At 37.3% G+C, this 20,941-nt stretch overlaps 1 protein-coding gene across 4 annotated transcripts in view; it reads left to right on the plus strand.

Annotated features, from left to right (window-relative positions):
- Window positions 1–20,941, plus strand: part of LOC115221807 — a 50,362-nt gene that overhangs the window by 15,085 nt on the left and 14,336 nt on the right. For 3 of the 4 annotated variants that reach the window (XM_029792041.2, XM_036510781.1, XM_036510780.1), the window contains exons 2-4: window positions 2,571–2,680; window positions 8,543–8,617; window positions 11,607–11,652. In XM_029792041.2, coding sequence (XP_029647901.1) covers window positions 2,593–2,680; window positions 8,543–8,617; window positions 11,607–11,652 — 209 coding nt within the window. In that variant the 5' untranslated portion in view covers window positions 2,571–2,592. The remainder of the gene's footprint in view (window positions 1–2,570; window positions 2,681–8,542; window positions 8,618–11,606; window positions 11,653–20,941) is intronic. The other variant, XM_036510782.1, reaches the window with a different exon arrangement.

A 20,941-nucleotide genomic window follows, 5' to 3' on the forward strand; every position in this document is an offset into this window, starting at 1 on the left:
TGGCATCTTACTGAACTAGACAGAATAATGATCTGTGCAAGAATAGTAAGTAGATGAAACGAGGTTGAAAGAAGAATATTCTTATCTTTATCTGTTCATGAGCAACCCGTTATTCTTCGGTAAGGGTTAGGAAGCGAGTGGGAGTCCCGTTATGCGTTTGCTAGTTTATAATAGGGCTATGGCGGTGGAAGGAGGTCTAGGCGAAGCAAGTGGTTATCGAAAGAGGGAGACATAGTGAAACATAGGGATATATATATATATGTATATATATATATATATATATATATGTGTGTGTGTGTTTATATATATATATATATATATATGTAGATGTATGTATACAAGCAGCATCTGAACGTGGCCGATGCTAGTTCCACCTCACTGGCTCCCATGCTGGTGGCATGTAAATAGCACCCACTACACTCTTGGAGTGGTTGGCATTAGGAAGGGCATCCAGCTGTATAAACATTGCCAGATTAGATTGGAGCCTAGTGAGGCCTCTTGGCTTGCCAGTCCCCAGTCAGACCGTCCAACCCATTCCAGCATGGAAAACGGACATTAAATGATGTTGATGATGATGGTGAAAGTGTGCCGCACTTATTCCTGGTTTGGCATTTGTGGTCTCGCTTATTTGCAGAGCTAATCATTGTTTACAGAACTGTAAATATTATCTGCGATTTTTTGTTTTCCTCATGGCAATATAGGCAATATATACTTTTCCTCACTTTTTAAGGCTAATTTATTAATAACTAGCAGTATCACCCGGCGTTGCTCGGGTTTGTTTCGCCCCCTTAGAATTGGAATTTTTGAAAAGTAAAAATTTTGCATTATGTAGCTTGTTATTCTCTTTAAGTGAACATTTTCGAAAAATGGCGACACAGCAGTAAAAAAAATCGTAAAAAATCGGGATTTTCATAGAAAAAAAAGCACCTTTATGATGTAAATAATTTTTGGTCTTAACATGGTCCAATTTGTTTGGGAGATCCAAGGAAACATGGTATGGAGTAGTAAAGGCTGACTTCATGACCCGAGCCTCGTGGAAGTTCTTGAAAAGACTACCCCTTCTCAGTGGAACTGAGTTCTGGAAGTGATATATATATATTATGTTCTCCATCCACATTACAGTGATTTAAATCCATACATTGAACCAAATAACCTCCCATCATGCATAGTGTTCCCCACCTCTTGCAGACTTACTTGTACTTGTGACGGTGTTCACCCAGGGCGGGTCGAGCCAGCTTCTCTGGTCCTGACAGCATCACAAACCATGGTGGCCCACATTTGACAGTCCTGTGCAAGCCTTTCACGGTTCTTGCAGACTAATTAACCCTTTAGTATTTAAACCGGCCATATCCGGCCAAAATATTTAATCTGTTTTATGTTCAAACTGACCAGATCCAGGCCCTCACACCTACCCTACAATGTTATTCTACATTAAGTAATTACACCATCAAGATCTTGAAGATATGAGATAATGCATGATTAATTCAAATCAATGGGAATCAATAAGCATTATGTTTGATAGAATAATCTGAACACTAAAGGGTTAATCATGTCATCTTTCTCTCTCTCTCTCTCTCACATCCTCCTGTCAACTGTATCATGGTTATTTTGCTGTTTCTTGCCCCCCAACCTGCTCTCTTCTGCATCCCTTGATCTTCCCCAATTCACAGCTCATTGATCATCCACCCTTCAACCCTTCCCAATTTTTACAGTTGCACTCTGCTTCTTCATCACCTACTTCCCATACAAACTTGCAAACCAACCACCCATCAACCTCTACTCAGATCTCCCTTGAGTGTGGGGGCCACTCAGGCATCTCTTCACCACTAGCTCTTTGTAGTTCCTACTGATTGTTTCTTTTTCTTTCCCTCTCTTAATAAGTGTGAATAGCTATCAGATCCCCTACAAGAACCTGCTGACACCCACCCCCACCCTTCTTACACTTTAACCCCCTCATTCTCTAGTATAAAGCTGAACTCCACCTCCCATGGTGTTCGTAGCCCTACAAGCTACATGGCAAGCTCAGTGGTACTGTAGCATGAAAAAAGCACATTCAGTACACACTGAAATGTTTGGTGTTATCAAGGGAATCCAACAATAGAAATTATATCAAAGCAGACATTGGAGCATGATGCAGTCTTTAGACCCATTGGAGCCTGTCAAACTACCCAGCCCCTGCCATAGATGTTAAATGATGATGATGTTATGTCAACTGTGTTGATTTATTACTCTGGGGGTGTCACCAGATCAGTATATGAACTAAATGAAATATTGTTTTCAAATTTTGGCATATTAGAACTGATTGAATTTGAATGTAAAGACATGAAATGCCACTTAGCATTTTACCCAGCTTGCTAACAATTCTGCCAGCTCACTATCTTAGAACCGGTTAAAATATTTAAAGAGCTGCTATCTTGTTACATGCTCAATCACCCCAACTCCTACACATTCTATTGTTTATATGACTTGTCAGACATATTCTCTCAATCTCTTGTGATTGTCAGTCTAACTGACAATTCTTTTGATGATTAACAAGTTATGATGATATTTATTTTTCTTTCTCTTTGCAGTTGATTCACTTACTATTCAGTCATGGTTTCACAGGAAATTCAAACCCTGTCAGATGAACAGTTAAGATCTACTCTTGTAGAGTACAATGTAACAGTGGGTCCCATTACAAGTAAGTCTTTTAGTTGTGTCCATATGTTTTGTCTGGCTTAGCCCTGAATGAGCAGAACTATTATGAGAGCCATTCTGGCCATTACCTTCTTGTCTTTTGTTTCAGTTATATTAATCTGACATTTTAAATGTAAGTTATACCTATGATTTCAGTTAGCCTCACTAATCCTTCAATGAATGCACTGTTATGCAAATTACACTGGCTACTTTAGCAAGATAAGTCCTGGTTTATATTCAGTATAACTATGTCATCTATCTGTTTGGTGGTACTTGTTCTCTGATGTATCTCCAAATAGAAATTAAACCAGTCAGGACAATCCTAAAATGTCTCTGATTATCCAGTTACCAAATCACACTACTGCATTATTAATTCATTGTTCATCAATTATCTAATGCCTTTTTACTTTTAAGATGATATAGTGTGATATGAGTGGGATTCAGCTATTGAGCAACCATTTAGACCCTTTTTTGTTGGTGTGCATGCACATTTGTATATATGTATGAATATGAAAGTCACAAGAATTGTAATGATGTAGACTGGGAAGGATAATATATTTTTGTACATTTGTAGGCCTGGGATTCTTGGTGTGCATATATTTATGTATACAGATGCATAGGTTATTTGCTATTGCTGCCTTTTTCACCATTCATCCTCCTCTCTTAATAGGCCACATATTGTGTCCAGTACACTTTACCTTCATCATATCCTGTATTCCCAATCACTCTACCTACCATTATACTCTTGCATCTTTTCATCTGGTTAGATTTCCAGGGAAGGAATTACTGGCTGATGTATCAAATAAGCCCTCTCTCTCTCTCTCTCTCTCTCTCTCTCTCTCTCTCTCTCTCTCTCTCTCTCTCTCTCTCTCTCATTCAAGTTTGTTTGCTAGAATAAAAAGTGGCTGGAGAAAGTTGAGAAAACTATTACTCCTGTTGGTAACAAAAGGCCTTTCTCCCAGAGTGAATGGCAGATTGTATGATGCCAGCATACGAACAGCAATGCTGTGTGGTTGAGAAACTTTGACAGTGAATGCAGAGGATGTGTAAAACTAGAAAGAAATGAAGCTAGCATGCTCTGCTGAATGATGATGTGGATAATGATACATGATCTGTGTACAGTTTCTGACTTGTAGAAAACCTTGTCATGAATATCATGTATTTGCAAGACACTCTTTTTAACTGCACAGTCATCTCTGTGCCTTTCATATAAGTAAGTGATATATGTGGAATCACCTTGAGAGACCATCAGAGGGTATTATCAGCCAGTGAATGAGCCCCTGTATGTTTCTTTGACTTGATAAAAATAAAGAGCAAATCACAATCTATTGTCTGAAGAAATATCTCTCTCAAATTCGTAAACATTCTCATCTTTTTTCTCATACTTGCCGTGATTTCTCCAGTGATAAAGTCTCTCTATTTCTTTCTGACTCACTAGTGTCTTTCTATCGTGGGTGCTATTTCCTGAGGTGGAGCTGACCTTTTAATTGACCGCTTCTGGCTGGAGATTATAAAAAGCTCTTCACACATGGTTTTTCAAATTTTGCATTACTTGCTCTGCTGCTGACACTATTATTCCATATGAAATGACCAGCTAAGCTAAAAAAATTTGTCTAATTTTACTCACTCATCATTCATTCATTCACCTAACTCGTAATACTAACAAGCTGTAATTTGATTTAAAATAACTTTCAAAACTCGTAATTCTTTAATTCATTAAATTTTTGCAATATTCTCTCTCTGTTTCATAACTGACATGTTTCTATACTTTGCCAGGATTTCCCCAGTGATCTTTCCCTCTCTCTCTAAAATTTGTAAACATTCTCACTTTGTTTTATAACTTATGTCTTTCTCATACTTGCCATGATTTCTCCAGCAATAAAGTCTTTCAAGTTCCTCTCTCTCTGCCTCACTAGTGTCTTTCCATCGTGACTGCTATTTCATGAGGTGAAGTTGGCCATTACTTGTCCGCAATGCACCCACTCATTCCTGCCCCCACCACCTATACTGGCAAACCCCTACATGGCTCTGCCTCATTTCTGTACCAGAAGACATGCATAGCTCCACCCCCCTCCAACAATCATCCACTCTACTGCATGCACCAAAAAAAAAGATGTGTTACTTAGTAAATTAACAAACCACCTACTCCTTTCTCTCTAATATAATGGACTAACCAATAGCGGTTCACTTACTTAATTTAAACATTAACATATTTATGTTTGCAGCAATAACACTTATATTTACAATGCTTACATTACACTCTTTCCCAATTGGGGTAACAATTTTAACATGTTTGAATGATGGTAGGTTAGAGCAAGAACAGCTGATGTGACATGTCTGTTACCAAATGATCATTGAAACCTTCTTTTCAGGTACTGAATACCGTCTCTCCTTTCCATATTCTCTCCCACTTCCCTTTCCCAGTTTTCAGAGTTGGCACCGTCAATGTAGGCACAGTGAAAGGTAGGTCTAGCAAGATTGTTGAGATGCTTGAACAGAGGCATGTTAATGTACGTTGAATTCAAGAGGTAAGGTGGAGAGGAGCTTCAGCCAGGCTCCTCACTGGCAAAACACATAGGTATAAAATCTGGGAAGGTAACAGTGATGCGGTTGGTGGTGTGAGTATACTCCTTGCTGAGAAATGGGTGGATAAGGTCATATAGGCAGTCAAAGTGTGTGGTAGAGTACTTAAGCTCAGGCTAGTCTTGCAGTATAGTATAATGACAATTATCTCTGCCTAGACCATAACCAAGTGGGCCGACCAAATGACCAAAAGGGACACTTTTATGATATTCTTATGCAGGCTACCTCAAAGATGAATGACAATGATATCTTGTTCATGGCTGGGGATGTCGGGCAGCAGCCTGGTATCTTCCATGGTATACACAGAGACCATGGAATTGGTTTCTAAAATGAAGAGGGGACAAGGCTACTAGAGTTCTGTGATGTGAATAACCTATTGATCTGAAACATCAACTTCAGGAAGCCACCTGATAACCTACCAATCAAGTGACTATGCTAGCCAGATCGATTACATTCTCACCAGACAGTGGGATGCATGGTTGCTCCTGAATACAAAGACCTTCCCTGATGAAGAATGTACTCTCCAACACAGACTAGTCATTAGTGACTTTAGAGTCCAGGCCAGAAAGATGTCAAGAAGCAGACCAATCTGGAAAAAAATTTGGCAGCTTAAGGATCCTTCACATAGTCAGGGATTTAGGGACATCCTGATTGAGAAATTTGATGAGGAGCTACAGACTTGTAAAATAGAGGCCAACTAGGAATTCTTGTGGGGCAGTTTGCTCAGTGCCACAGACCAAGTCTGTGGCTAGTGCAAAGTCCCATCCAGACCTAGAGTGACGTGGTTGTGGAACGATGCTGTAGATAAGGCCATTAGAACAAAGAAACAGGTCTGGAAGAGTGGGGATAGCAGGGAACTGTATCAGATAGCCAGAAGGGAAGCTAGGAGACAAGTATATCTAGCCAAGGAAGAAACAGAAAAGAAGTTTGCCTATGTTCAGCAATGTGAGGACCAGAGACTTGAAGTGTTTCGGATTGCAAGATAGTGTGTGATAGAAAATTGTGATGTCATAGGAGAGAAATGTGCCTGCGTGGATGATGGCTCACTTGCATTTAATGATTCTGCAAAGAAAGAGACTTGGAAATGCCATTCTGAAAGACTGCTGAATGTAGAGAATGAATGGGAGGAGGAGAGTCTGCCACATATTGGACCCCACTGAGGGACCAGCTATCTGAATTGAAAGTACCTTGGTACATAATGCAATTAAGGATATGAAATCCCCTGACCCATCAGGAATCACTGCTGAGATACTTAAAATATTTGGCGGTATGGTTATGGTCTAGTCACCCGAATTGTAAATCAGGTGGTACATGAAGGAGTCATAGTAAAGGTGATGCCTTAGAAAATAATTACAGAGGTATCAAATCATTGGATCTGGTGATGAAAGTTACAGGGCGGGTCATCATAGCCCAACTAATTAGGGAGAGAATCTAGATGAGATGCAGTTTGGTTTTGTGCCAGGGAGAAGCACCACTGATGCTATATTTCTGGTAAGGCAGCTGCAAGAAAATTACATAGCCAAAGATAAACCTCTGTACTTGGCTTTTGTTGACTTGGAGAAGGCCTTTGACAGGGTCCCCCAATTCCTTATCTGGTGGTTAATGTGGGGATAGACAAGTGGTTGGTTAGAGCTGTACAAGCCATGTGCTGTCACTAAGGTGAACGAAGAATTCAGAGTACAAGTAGGGGTTCACCAAGGATTAGTCCTCACCCCCACACCCTCTTGTTCATCGTAATCCTCCAGGCAATAAAAGAGGTATTGAAGACAGACTGCTTCTGCAAGCTTCTTTATGCTGATGACCTTGTTCTTATAGCTGAATCACTACAAGAACTAGAGAAGTTTCAGGTATGGAAGCAAGGTCTAGAATTGAAGGGCCTTAGAACTAACCAAGTAAAAATCAAAGTCTTAGTAAGTAGGAAGGCAGACAAATCACAAATCCCTTCAGGTAGATGGTCCTGCTTGATCTATAGAAAAGGCATAGGTAGAAATTCAATAAGAGGTGCAGCAATATCAGAGGAAGGTTAGCAGAGAAAATAGCTTTAGTGTGTGGAAGATACACAGGTACAATAAACACCGAGAATGTACAAAAAATAGACTCCATCAACTGCTAGGGGTGGGGGTGAGTTAGAGGTAGTAGAAGCTTTCGTTATCTAGGTGACCAAGTTAGTAGTGGAGGTAGATCCTCTGAGACTGTAGCTGTGAGAATAAGAAGAAGCTTGGCAAAGTTCAGAGAGCTCCTACCTCTGCTGGCAACAAAGGGTCTCTCCCTCAGAGTGAAAGGCAGAATGATGCCTGTATCTGAACAGCTATGCTACATGGCAGTGAAACATAGGCTGTGACAGCTGGGGACACATGTAAGCTTGAAAGAAATTAAGCCAGTATGTTTCGCCGGATGTGCAATGTCAGTGTGCTTGTACGACAGTTTAAGCATCTTGAGAGAAAAGTTGGGCATATGAGGCATCAGATGTGGTGTGCAAGAGAGATGACTGTGCTGGTATGGTCATGTGATATGTATGGACAAGGGCAGCTTTGTAAAGAAGTGCCACTCTCTAACTGTGGAGGGAACCTGTGGCTGAGGTAGACCCAGGAAGACATAGGACGAGGTGGTGAAGCATGATCTTCAAACTTTGGGCCTCATGGCAGTAATGACCAGTGACTGAGACCTTTGGCAGTATGCTGTGCTTGAGAGGACCCGTCAAGCCAAGTGAAATTGTAGTCATAGCCGATGTTGGTGTCACATAACTGGCACCTGTGCCAGTAGCACACAAAAAGCACCTTTGAAGCATTGGATCTCATAGAGGCAAGGTGGCTGATGCCGGTGGCACATGAAAAGCACCTTTTGAGTGTTGCACTTCACAGAGGCAATGACAAATGACCGATCCCTTTGGCATTATGCTGTGCTTGAGAAGACCCATCAAGCCAAGTAAAATCGCAGTCATAGCAGATACTGGTGTCACGCAAATGGCACCTGTGCCTGAAGCACATAAAAACACCCATTACACTCTCAATGTGGTTGGTGTTAGGAAGGGAATCTAGCCATAGAAATCCTGCTAAATCAAACTGGAGCCTGGTGCAGCATGGACAACAGACATTAAATAATAATAATGATGATGATGAATGATGTCCTATTTTTCTTGCACATCAGAAAAGGCCAAGTTGGTCACAGCTGGAATGCCTTTGATTATATAGGCCTGTTCACCTCTAGTAGAGATTATGAGGCATTATCATGTATTGTATGTATTTCCTGTTTAAGTAAAAAAAATTTATGTGCTATTTTTCAGAAACCACTCGGAAACTGTATGAAAGAAAGCTAGCTCGGTTATGGAAACAATTACCGGCTATAAAATTATCTTCTGGTAATTAATCTTTGTTTTCTCTCTCAACTGTGATTTGATGTAGTAGATTTGGCTGCTATTTGTAGCATGTTGAGTGACTACATAGAAATTCTTTCATTGTTTTGAATGACTAGAGCAATGGAGAATTGGACATATTTGTCTAAATGCATATAAGTGTTAGAATAAAGAATCCCCTTTGAATTTGAGAGTTAGTTAACTTATACTATTCTGAAATCACTGACAGCCCCCACCCTACCCAATTTTTCTAAATCTGAAACAGGTAAATGAAGCTGCCATACAGCATGGTGCCATTTTATGATTGCTTAACCTGTTAAGATTAGTGACCAAATTTCCATCAACCTATTCTGTCTGTAAAGAAGGGAGTGTTATATTAGATAACATAAGTGGGGAAGGTGGAGGGAGAATTGTCATAGCTGGAACATCTTTAATAATAGGTCTGCTTATTGCAGTCTAACAATCTTTCTGTGATACCCATCAGTTTCACTATTTTTGCTCATATTTTCTATCATTGGTTCCTTGGACTGTCAACACATCTTTTCTCTGCATCAGATGTCTGTACCAGTATTGTCACATCTCTAGTATACATCTACTGATATTTATATTGTGCAACTACTGTTTAAGCTGATTTGAAATCTGCTCTTCAAGATGGTTAGCTTTATACATCCAACATATAAATCTCAGCTTATTTCTTCCCAATCTCTGCATATTTTGACAGTAACCCTACCTCATTATGATGTAGCACCACTTTTCTTATACATGCTTCATACTGCTCTGTGCATATGAGTTGTTTGTATTGTCATCACCAGAGGTGGTTACGATAAAGATCTATGAATTTTCTTCTATAGGCACAGGTGTGGCCATGTGGTAAGTAGCTTGCTTACCAACTACATAGTTCTGGGTTCAGTCCCACTGTGTGGCACCTTGGGCAAGTGTCTTCTACTATAGCCTCGGGCCAACCAAAGCCTTGTGAGTGGATTTGGTAGACGAAAACTGAAAGATGCCTGCCGTATGTATGTGTGTCTGTGTTTGTCCCCTCAACATTGCTTGATAACCGATGCTGCTGTGTTTTCATCCCTGTAACTTAGCGGTTCGATAAAACAGACAAATAGAATAAATACTAGGCTTACAATGAAGAAATCCTGGGGTTGATTTGCTTGACTAAAGGCCGTACTCAGCAGTCAAATGACTGAAACAAGTAAAAGAATAAAATATGCTAGCTTTCATTCTCTCATTTCATCTAATCTCAGCATTAATTACAGAATTTTCAATTATATCTACTGAACTAAGAAGCTGATGTATTGGTTTGGAACAAAAGTGTATACTGTTTTTTAAGTAAAGTTCAAGAACAACATTTAGACATTTGTATGTAGCTTTATTCAACTATAGATTTCCCATTTTGTTCCACTACCTGTCACTGTCTTTGAGGCTGCTTCATGATCCCATCCTTCCAGAAGTTGGCATCTTGGTCATGAACTAGCCTAAGTGGTTTTTACAGTCTTCTGAAGAATTGAAGTTCTTCTCATTAGAGAGTTTTGTACAGATTGAAATAAATGATAGTCTGAAGGTGCAAGATTAGGTATGATGGGTGTGGTAGGACATTCCAGCCAAGCTGTACTGATTTCTGTCAGATCTGCAAAGGAACAGGACTAGCATTGACCTGAAGGATAGTGACACCCTTTGATTGACCAATTCTGGATTATTTTTATTAGGTTGCCTCCTTTAAGCAGTTTTTTTTTAATTATGAGACAACTAAACCTTTTAGTGATTCATGTATCCACATGTTTTTAAATACCTTATAACACTCATATGAGATGTGTGGAGGATCTCAGTGATGTGTCATGTGGCCCGGATTATTTTCAATTAGCATTTCAATCTGGACATTATTAATGGCTGTAGGCCTGCCAGAATATTCATTTTTTCAAAATTAAAATTTATTCTCCTTAACCTAGCAAACCACTTGGTCTTCTCAGTTATTGCACCATCTCCATAAGCTGCACATACCTTGTTAGCACAACATTTTTTTCTTTCCAGAAATAAGAGCTTCAGATGATGAAATTGTGTCTCATTTCCTCCTATTTTAACTTAAAACAGTAAAAATAAACTATCTACACAATAATATAGAAAGATGTGTTGAAATACCCCCTTTCAGAAAATATGTCATATGCTTCTGTCACCTGAGAAATGTAAATGCGTTTCAATGCCACCAATTGAAAAACAGTACAGACTTTTGATCCAGCACAATATATTATTTTATGGGTGTCTATTCTGCTTATTATTTTTGTGGAATTTTAGTTTCTTGTTAGAGATTCCCTTTGACTTTTGTGTGTTCATTGTTTACGCACAACTTTTCTCTATAAAATAATATATAATGCATTGGGATTTTGTACTTTGGATCCTTGGCTCTTTCAATCTAAATGTAATTATCTTTCCAGAAATAAGAGTTTCAAATGATGAAATTGATAATTACGCCAAAATTGCAAGCATTACAGTGATGGCAAAATTTCAGCATGCCAAATATGCAATATAAGTTAGATTTAAGTTTGAGATGGTTTAACATTTTACCTTTTTACTACCTAAGACCACCTCTGGTTCTATGATACAAACCACTTTATGTGGATCTAAACTAAAATCTTCCATCAAATTTGTTATTTTCAAAACTAATTGAAACAGGATGGTGTATTTCAACAGAAATATGATTACAAAATGGTTAATGCAATTTTTGGGTCGGCACAATATCATAGCTTTTGAACTGACTTTTCCATGCCTTATTTGATGACAGCAAATTTTTCACTTTTAGCTGAGCAAGTCATTAAGTTAGAGAACATATTATTTTGTAAAACCCAACATTTGAAAAATATGCTACAAATTTATTGTTCCATATTTCTATATTATATTGATGATGGTTAATTTTTATTTTATTATAGAAAACATTGGATACCTTGATTAGAATTTGGTTTTACTGAAAAGACATTGCTTTTTTTTTTTTTAGATGAAAAGGATGATGAGGAAGAGGAAGAGGAAGAAGAGATAAAACAGTAACAATTTTTTATTGGCTTTCTTTTCAAAGACTTGTAATGTTCTGTTTTTCATTCATGTTTACAAGTTTGTCATATGATTTCAGATAGGATACATTGCAATGGTTTTTCAATGATTTCTACAGGTAGGCATGAAAACTAAGAATTTTGAAAAAGAAGGAAATTAGAAGTGTGTTATTCATGACCTTTTCATATGCATCTGATAAATATAAGTTTAGTGAAATGATATAACTGAGAACCTAAACTCAGTAGCAGACTCATTGCTGGTGCTTGATCCTCTGTTTTTTTCTTTTTATTTATCCCTTTTATTCATGTTGATGATGATTTTTGTTTTCCTAATTTCTAAAGATCATCATCATTGTTTAATGTCCATCTTCGATGATGGTTCACAGGAGCTGGCCAGGTCGAAAAATTACCCTATACTACTGTGTCTATTTTGGCAGGATTTTTACGACTGGATGCCCTTCCTAACACTAACCACTCTGCAGAGTGGACTCTGTGCTTTTTACGTGGCACTAGCACAGGTGAAGTTAGTTTTGGCAAGATTTTTACAGCTGGATGCCCTTCCAAATGCCAACCACTTTACAGTGTGGACTGGATACATTGTACATGGAACCAGCACTGGCAGGGTCACCAAGTAACTCGCAAGACAAGGAATTATGAGGGGGGCAGGTGCATTTGAGGAGGGGAACTCATGTCATAGTTAGATGATGACAAAGAGACAGAAGCAGAAACAGGTGTCTTGCTATAATGGAGAGGGCATTGGGGGAGGTGATCCAGTATCAGCTGATGAAAGGTTAGAGAGTGACAGAAATAAGTGTCTTGCTATAGAGGAAGTACATGGTTACCCAGTAAGAAAGAGAGAGAGAGAGAGAGAGCAACCAAGAATGAGGGCAGAAATAGGTGTGCTGCTCTAGAGGAGATACATGACTACCCAGCCAGGGGAAAGAGAGAGAGAGAGAGAGTAGGAAACAGCAAAAGTATAAGAGAGAGTAGGAAACAGCAAAAGTGTAAGAGAGAGAGAGATGGTGAAGTGCCACTCACTAGTAACAAGGATCAGAGCATAAATGTGATGGTGGAGTAAAGAAAAGAGAGATAGAAAGGTTGTAATATACACAGTCATGTGTTGCCAAGAAGGTACAAGTAGGGAGTGGGAATTGCAGTGACTGGCGCAAACCTGGGTAGAGGGCAGTAGTTTCGCTTTATGCTGTATTGAATGCTACATACCCTTCATAGCAGGAGCTCCCCAATATCTACATGCCTGGGGTAATTTCCCCCTCTGCACCCATATAAAGCTGGTTCTGAATAGAATGACAAACTATGCCATAGGGTCTTTGTTTTTAAGTGGTAAACTTAATCAGTTTCCTGGTTTAATGCTGTCCACCCACTTGGATGGTAGACTGAGTCCACCACCCAGCCAGTTCAAATCACTACTTGACCTGTGTGCCCTTTTAGCAGAGTTCACTCTGTTATAAATATTCAGGCTAGGTTTTTGATCTAAAATTAACATCCTTCTGCCAATCTTGAAAGTTTTTAAAAAAAGGTCATGAACAATGATCTACCTCTCCTGAGGTACACTTTGTGTGTGAGTTTATTGCATATGGTAGAATTGTAAGCTTTTAAATATCATCTTATATATTAGTGAAGGCTTTCATTGAATGAAAAGAAAGAAATATAGGTAGAAATAAGTGTACATAGAAGTTGTTGTTGTTGAAGATTTTTGACAGACCAAGGAAGACTACAAACTAATGTGATTTGACCTTTTTGATACCAACCAGCCTGGAACCACACTCAATTCTGTGATACAAACACTGTATTAAAGTGATCTTAATTATAACCTTGCATCAACATTTCATGCTAATTCATATTCGAAATACCTACTTAATTTTCATTAATTCTTTATTTTCAAAATTAATTGAAACAAAAAACTTTCTACAAAAATGTGGTAACAAAAGGGTTAGCTTTATGATAAAGTCTTCAGCAAATAATTTCACTACTTTGTATTTCAGTTTTCCTATAGCTAACTATATTGGATTTAACAAATTTAGGTCAAGGAGAGAAGTGATGATGATATTTCATTATACTTCTCAGTTAATGGAGGAAAGAAAGAAAAATACTTGACAGAAAATAACTTGCTTTATTTGCTTTATTAATTACTCCATTTTTATTGTTTGAGTGCAATATGATTATTTGATTCTTCATGGCACCCTGGGTCAACCAAAGAGTAGGTTTTGTAGGCAGAAACTGAATGAAACTGTGTGTGTATGTGTGTTTTATTGCCTCCTTAACTTGACTTCATGTTATAACTGAAAATGAAGGACACCACTTGCATGACAGTGATAATAATTTACAATCTTCTGTGAACATGTTTGATCATGGGGAATATTACCTTGCTTAAAAAACAGGTGGGGGTTTATAACAGGAAGGGCATCTAGCTGTAGGAAATCTCTCAACAAATTCTGTCCAACCTATGGAAAAGTGGAAGCTAAACGATAATGAACAATAGCATTGTTGCTTGGCAGTTTCCAACAAATCACTAGTTCAATGCATTTATGATGGGAAAAGTAACAATGAATTGTTAGTGCAACTCAAGTGAAACAAATACCATAAGAGATATTTGATAACTCTGTTTTATTAATTTTCTTGCTGATGCTTAATTCTTTCACTGAAAGATTATGCACATGAAAGGCTATTACCAAATTCCATTCAAAAGCATTGGTCAGCTGAAGGCCATTGTAAAAGACAACTTGACCAATATGCTGCACAATGAATTCTAGCCATATAGTTGCAAATTAAACTTCCTTAATCATGCAGCCATACCTGTATCCATATCCGCATACCTTTTTGAAGCAAGTGATTTTACAGTTGGGTGTTTTTTATATCTTTCTATATGTTGGATATACAGATTTCATGAAGCTAGGATAGGTACAGCTGTCTTCACACAATGTACTCCAACTTATTCCACTAAACACGCTACTTCAATAAATACAAACTCTCAATGATCTGAAGGACTTCCTATAACTTCCATGAACTCTCAATGACTCCTACCAATTCTTGTCTCAACCAATACACAACACTTTATAAGAATTCAGCTAGTCCGTTCTTCTAATCCCATAGGGGTGTCAATGATTCTTACCACATCTTCTCCTTTGAGATTTACTTCCTGGGGAAATTTGATATTTCCTCTGTTTAGGTAGTGTTTCCAACTGTTCTGTTTGTTTCCTCTTTTTTGTATTGTTATGCCTAAGTTCAACTTCTTGTGGCGTTGGAACATCAAAGGTGTCATAGAACACTTCCAAGTGTATCTCTCTTCTTTTTTCCCTATATTTATTTCTTTGCTGGTTTAAATGTCTTTTGTATTTCCAATTTTTGCCTCTTATCATATACGTAATTTTGCTTATTTGTTTTGTTACTACTCCGTCTTCCCAACTTTCTCTTCTTTTTTTTTTTTTTATATATTTTGAAAAAACACCTTGTCAACTGTTATAAAATATTTTGTCATATTTTTAGTGTTTTCCCTATTTTTTTTCCTTACTGGTAACAGCTTGTGAAAAATTTCAAGCAAGCATTAGTTCCACAGGCGACTTGCCTGAACAAGTGTTTGGGTTTGGTGTTATCCTATAAACCCTCCAGAATTGTGTCAATGCTGCATCATTGACTAGTTTGTTTCTTGATTTCTTTAATGCTCTTTTAAATGTATGCATGAACAGTTCTGCTTGCCCATTTGATCTTGGGTGATATGGCAGAGTAGAGATGTGTTCAATTGCATACATTCTGCAAAAAGTTTTAGACTCATACGCCATCAACTGCGTACAGTTGTCGGAGACTATGGTGTCCGGGATACCAAGGAGTTCTTGAAGAAATTCTTGAAACATCCTGCCATGTTACCATAGAGGTTGATTTCCTACATCCACATATTTCTAGCCACTTCGTATAACTATCTACTACAATCAGGTAATACGTGCCATTTACTGGTCCAGCAAAATCTATATGAAGCTTAGTCCGTGGATTGTCGGTTTTCGGCCACAGTTGGCGTTTTACCAGTAATGACTTGGCTTCAAGGGCACAACCTCTGCAAGATTTCACCGATTCTTCAATGTCATGGTTCATTGTAGGCCAATATATGTAACTTCTCATTAATGATTTCCTTCTCGGAATCCCTGGCTGACCAATATGAAATTCCTTTAATAAATACTTTTGTAGCACAGCTGGTACTAAGACCCTGCCTACATTAACACATTGTCATATAGAAATGGTTCACATTTATGTTGTGCGTATTTTTATTTGCTTTAGCCTTCAGTTTTTCTTTCATTTTTATCATGAATTTGTTCTCCAATTTTGATTTTACTAGCAGTATGACCAGGCTTTGCCTGGGATTAAGTTAGGATTATTAAGCTAATCAAGTTCTTTATTTCAAACCAAACTAAGTAACATCGACGTCAGATGTGGGCGAAATCCGTTGAAATTGGTTTATATATATATTATATAAAATCCGTTCTGTCTTTGTGTGTCTTCTAGGATCTCGGGCATCGTCATCGTCCATCTGATTGCGCTCAAATTTGATATGTAGATACTGACAGTATCAGGGCCTGTATAATCCTTGAAAAAATTACAAAAATCGATTCCAGGTGAGAATGCGATCGATAAAGCCAAGGGAATGTGCATTTGTATGTGCAAGTACATCAGCTGTTGTGATCGATACTACGCGCACATGAAAAAAATGCACGGTGTCTCAAATTTAGGTTAAATCAGTGCTTCTCAAAGGCACCTATGGGACGGTCGGACAAGTTGTTTTGAGAAAATTTGGTTTGACAACTCAGCACCATCCATTGAACTTGGGTGGGGGGGGCGTTTTGCTCGTATATATATATATATATATATATATATATATATATATATATATATATATGGGCAACACACACACACACGTACATGTTTTTTGTATGCATACATGTCCGTGTGTGTTACCCATATATAAACAAAACACTTTTTTTCCTCGATGGAAAAAAAAAAAATAGAAGTCTTAACAAAAATTTTTTGTCGCTAGAAGGGGACTTAACTCCTGTTTGCAAACAATGATTTCTCCAACTTGAAAATTGTTAAAAGTTTTGGTTGAAAATTTATTTTTACTGCTATTCGCTAGTGCCTCTGGTAAAAATAAGTTGACGAAAATGTCCTAAAATTAGAGTGATATGCGTGCTAATTTGTGGATGTGCATAAATTACATTCACGTACACATACATCCTTCCTTTTATATATACAGATGTTTGGTAATGTTTGGCAGTTCACAAGTGATGTTACACAAAACATTTTTAATTTCATTTTCTGCTTGCAAAGCAACAATCACAGTATCTTTGAATGGTTCTGCATTTTTCAAATCAATCTTGATAAGCAGTCAGCATGGTCTAATTTCTTCGATGGTATATACTTTCATCTTGGAATTGTAGTGTAATAATATCATAGCCCAGTGTTGTAATTTATTAGTAGTATAAGTAGGAATTCCATACTCAGAAGTGTCTGAAGCTACAACAATCCACTGCAGGATTGAAGTGAACTAACAACAAATCATATTAATGTTTTTTTTTAATTTTGTCAAACCCCTTTTAGTAATTTTCTGACCAATTGCATTTCATATCTTTTTTCAGCATATTATTCAGTAGAGCCCTAACCTTGTGCATATTTGGGATATAATTTTGGTAATAATTTGCCAGTCCTAAAATGCTTGTAAGGTTGCTATATTAGTAAAAGGAGACATTTTTAATTGCATCTACCCTTGACAGGTCAGATCGTCATCCATTTCTGTCAATGACTTGTCCTAGATATCTTATTTCTGGTAAGAAAATTCACTTTTCTTCAATCAAGGTAATCCTGAATTTTTTCAAATACATATTTTACATGTCCAGCAGGTTGATCCCTGGATTCGCTTTTAATGAGTATATCATCCCGATATGGAATTGTGAATTCAGTCCGCTAACATTGCATCCATAATCATTTGAAAAATTGCATGTGCGATTTTTAAACCAAATGGTAACCTGTTGTACTTTCACAGTCCTGTATATGTGTTAACCGTTAAGTATTTTGAGCATTCATTGTCTATTCTAATTTGTAGGTACGCATCAGAGAGATTCATTTTCGCAAAAATATTCTCTGGAGTAGGTAGCAGACAATGGCATGTTTTAAGACATTCATTTAAACCAGTGGATTTTATTATTCATTTTCTTAATATACACAGTTGATGCTGCCCATTTAGAATATTCCACTTTTTGGATAACTCCAATTTTTTCTTGTCTCTCTCTAGTTCTTCATTGACTTGCTTCATCACTATGGAAGGTAGCATTTGTTTTGGTTTAAATACTGGTGTGATGTTTTCTTTTATTTAAAAACATGCCTTTGTCTTGATACACAGACCTAGTTTATTTGACAGAACTTCAGGAAAAATATTTTTATTTTCACTTTGATTTGTTTTTACAGAACAGATTTATGGGGTGGTCCCATAAATTAAACAATTCCATTCAGTCTGTACCAAACAAGTTTGTTGCATTATTTAACACAAAAATTGTAGCTATCAAGGTTTTACCCCAAAATGTAACCTCAGTAATTATATCGCCCAAAAAATGTAATTTTCTTCCTGAGACACCTTTCACAATTTTTAAAGTTTCCATTAATGTAGGCTTTCTTATTTTTTTTCTATGTGTCCATGTTAATAATAGTAATATCACTGCCTGTATCTAGCTGTAACTTCAAGTTCACATTAATTTTTATGTACATAAACTTTCTTTTGTGAGCCTCGCCTAGACTTTCTGTTGAGAAAACCTTTCCAGAATTTTTTTTGTTCAACCTTCTTTTTACTCTGCAATGTGAGCTTTTATGTCCATTTTTTTTGACAGTTAGAACATTTTAGATTTTTAAAGTCATTTTTAAAATGTAAACCTCCACATCTAATAGCATGGATTGTGTCTTGATCTTCATTTTCCTACACGTCGACATGCATTTATGTGAGAGTAATCCTTTTCTTTGATTTTATTTGCATCATGTCATAGATTAGTAATTCTCTGACATTCCTCTGCCACTGCTTGCAGAATCAAATTCTGGTCCTGTTCTAATTTTGTCAATATCTGGGCATGTATCTCTGCTTCTTTGCTTGCAGTTAACCCTTGAACAAAAATTCCGAGGTTAATTCTTTTAGGTTGAATTTTTCGCATTCTTGATTGACGACTCTGACAAATGCTCTGACAAAATCTTCATCTTTTTTTACTAAATTCAAACACTCCCAATAAGTATTGAACAGGTAACTTCTCTCACTGAAAATTTTCGAAAACAATTTGTTTCATTAAAACAAATTTCACCAGATATCTTTTTTTTTTTTTTTTTTTTTTTTGGCAGAATGTATTTTTTATCGTGTTCGGCAGGGGATAATTTTCTTAAAAGTAGTTGTACTTTTTCATTGTCTGTCTAAGTTTTGCATTCCTCTTTGAAGATTTCTTCATATCTTTGGAAATATGTAGAAAAAGTAATACCTTCTTCTGGGTTATAACTAAATTCTGCAGTTGTGTTTGCTACACCATATGGCGAGAACGAATCTGAGGTATTTTTGGACTTCAACATTAATTCCAGCAACTGTTGGTATTGTTGTAGCAATTGCTGCTGTAACTGTTGTTACTGTTGCAACTGCACCAAGGAGACTAATAAGTCTTCCATGTTAACTAATTTTACTTTGATTTTGTATCAAAAGAAAATGTTAGCATCCAATGTAAGCTTTGAATAAATCCATTGCCAATTTTATATCCTTCTATACATTGCATATACAGATTTCACGAAGCGGGGATAGACACAACTGTCTTCACATGATGTACTACAAATTACTCCACTCAACACGTTTCTCCAATAAATACAAACGCTTGACGACTCCTACTGCTTTTCATCTCAACCAGTACGCTACTCTTTATAAGAGTTCAGCTTGTCCATTCTTCCAATCCTACAGGTGTCAATGACTCTCACCCCAACAGTGTTATTAGTATTGCTCATGAATTAAAAAAAATACTGTCTTCTTTACGTCCATTAGTCACACTTGTTATTCCAGGAGTGCCAGTAATGTTCTTTGTTGGAAACATCTTGGTACCACTTGATGTTCTCTGGTTCCCAGGGCTCTGCTATCAAAGCTGTTGATCCTCTTTGCCAAGGTCTTCAGGAGGGTCCATATTTTCTCCATAGAGGAGGATGGGGAGGACCGATGGGTTTCCAACAAAGAACTGCATGCACATATGTATCAGCCTGCAGCCTCCAATCTTGTAGCTGTCTGTTGCATGTGCTGGTACAAACATTTCTTCCGCCTCCCGCTAGATCATCCTACCAGGGCTTTACTATCATTGGACGCAGCTTTTGTGGGTTGGAAGAGGCCTCATGGCAGGCCATGCACCAAATGGCTGGATATGATTGGTGAAGATGTCCAGAAGCTCAACATTACTTGGAGGATGCAGAGGGGCTGGCATGGGACTGCCAGCAATGGAGAGCACTGGTAGACTTGGTTGGCTCTATACCTGATGACACCTCTGGAATCACTAACTTGGAATGACCCCAGCCTCGTCAAGCATGAAGCTAGCCAGCTAAGCAAGCAATATGCTTTGCATAGCTGTTGTGCACAATGGTTTTAGCTATGTTATTCTCTTGTCTTTACTTTAAATCTCATTGACACTAACACTTTAAATGATAATGCATTTAATTACAAATTTTACTGCAAATGAGTAATTTCTTTAGAGTATTTGGTTGCATCTGTTGAAAATGTGTACATAAAGCAAGTGGAATGGAAGAAGAATAGAGTTAGTTTACAGAATTATCATTAAAAATATAATTCCTAATGAGTGGAATTTTAGAGCAAGGCTGGTAAAATTATCAGATATATATATATATATATATATATATATATATATATATATATACATATATAAAGATAAAGCTAACATATGAAAAAGTGGACGTTGTCATAGACACTCACTACATCAACTAGTTTAGTTGAGTAAAAGGCCTGTTTATCACTGAAACATTTGTACTGGTTGAAAATGAAAACATTTTTGTTTGTTTTTACATACATTTTTCTATACTTACATGAGTTAGATGAATATATTATTTAGGCAATGTTTTACAGCTAGATACCATTCCTTTGGCTAATACTTGTTTTTCAATTAAGGGATTTTTTATTTCACACATCTTTGGATGATTTATTGACAAAAATGCTTGTAGCTCAGTTATTTTCAGAGAAGTGCAAATTCACACACACAGTCTTCTTTTAGAT

Source organism: Octopus sinensis, linkage group LG18 (assembly GCF_006345805.1).
Source record: "Octopus sinensis linkage group LG18, ASM634580v1, whole genome shotgun sequence".
Taxonomy (NCBI): domain Eukaryota; kingdom Metazoa; phylum Mollusca; class Cephalopoda; order Octopoda; family Octopodidae; genus Octopus; species Octopus sinensis.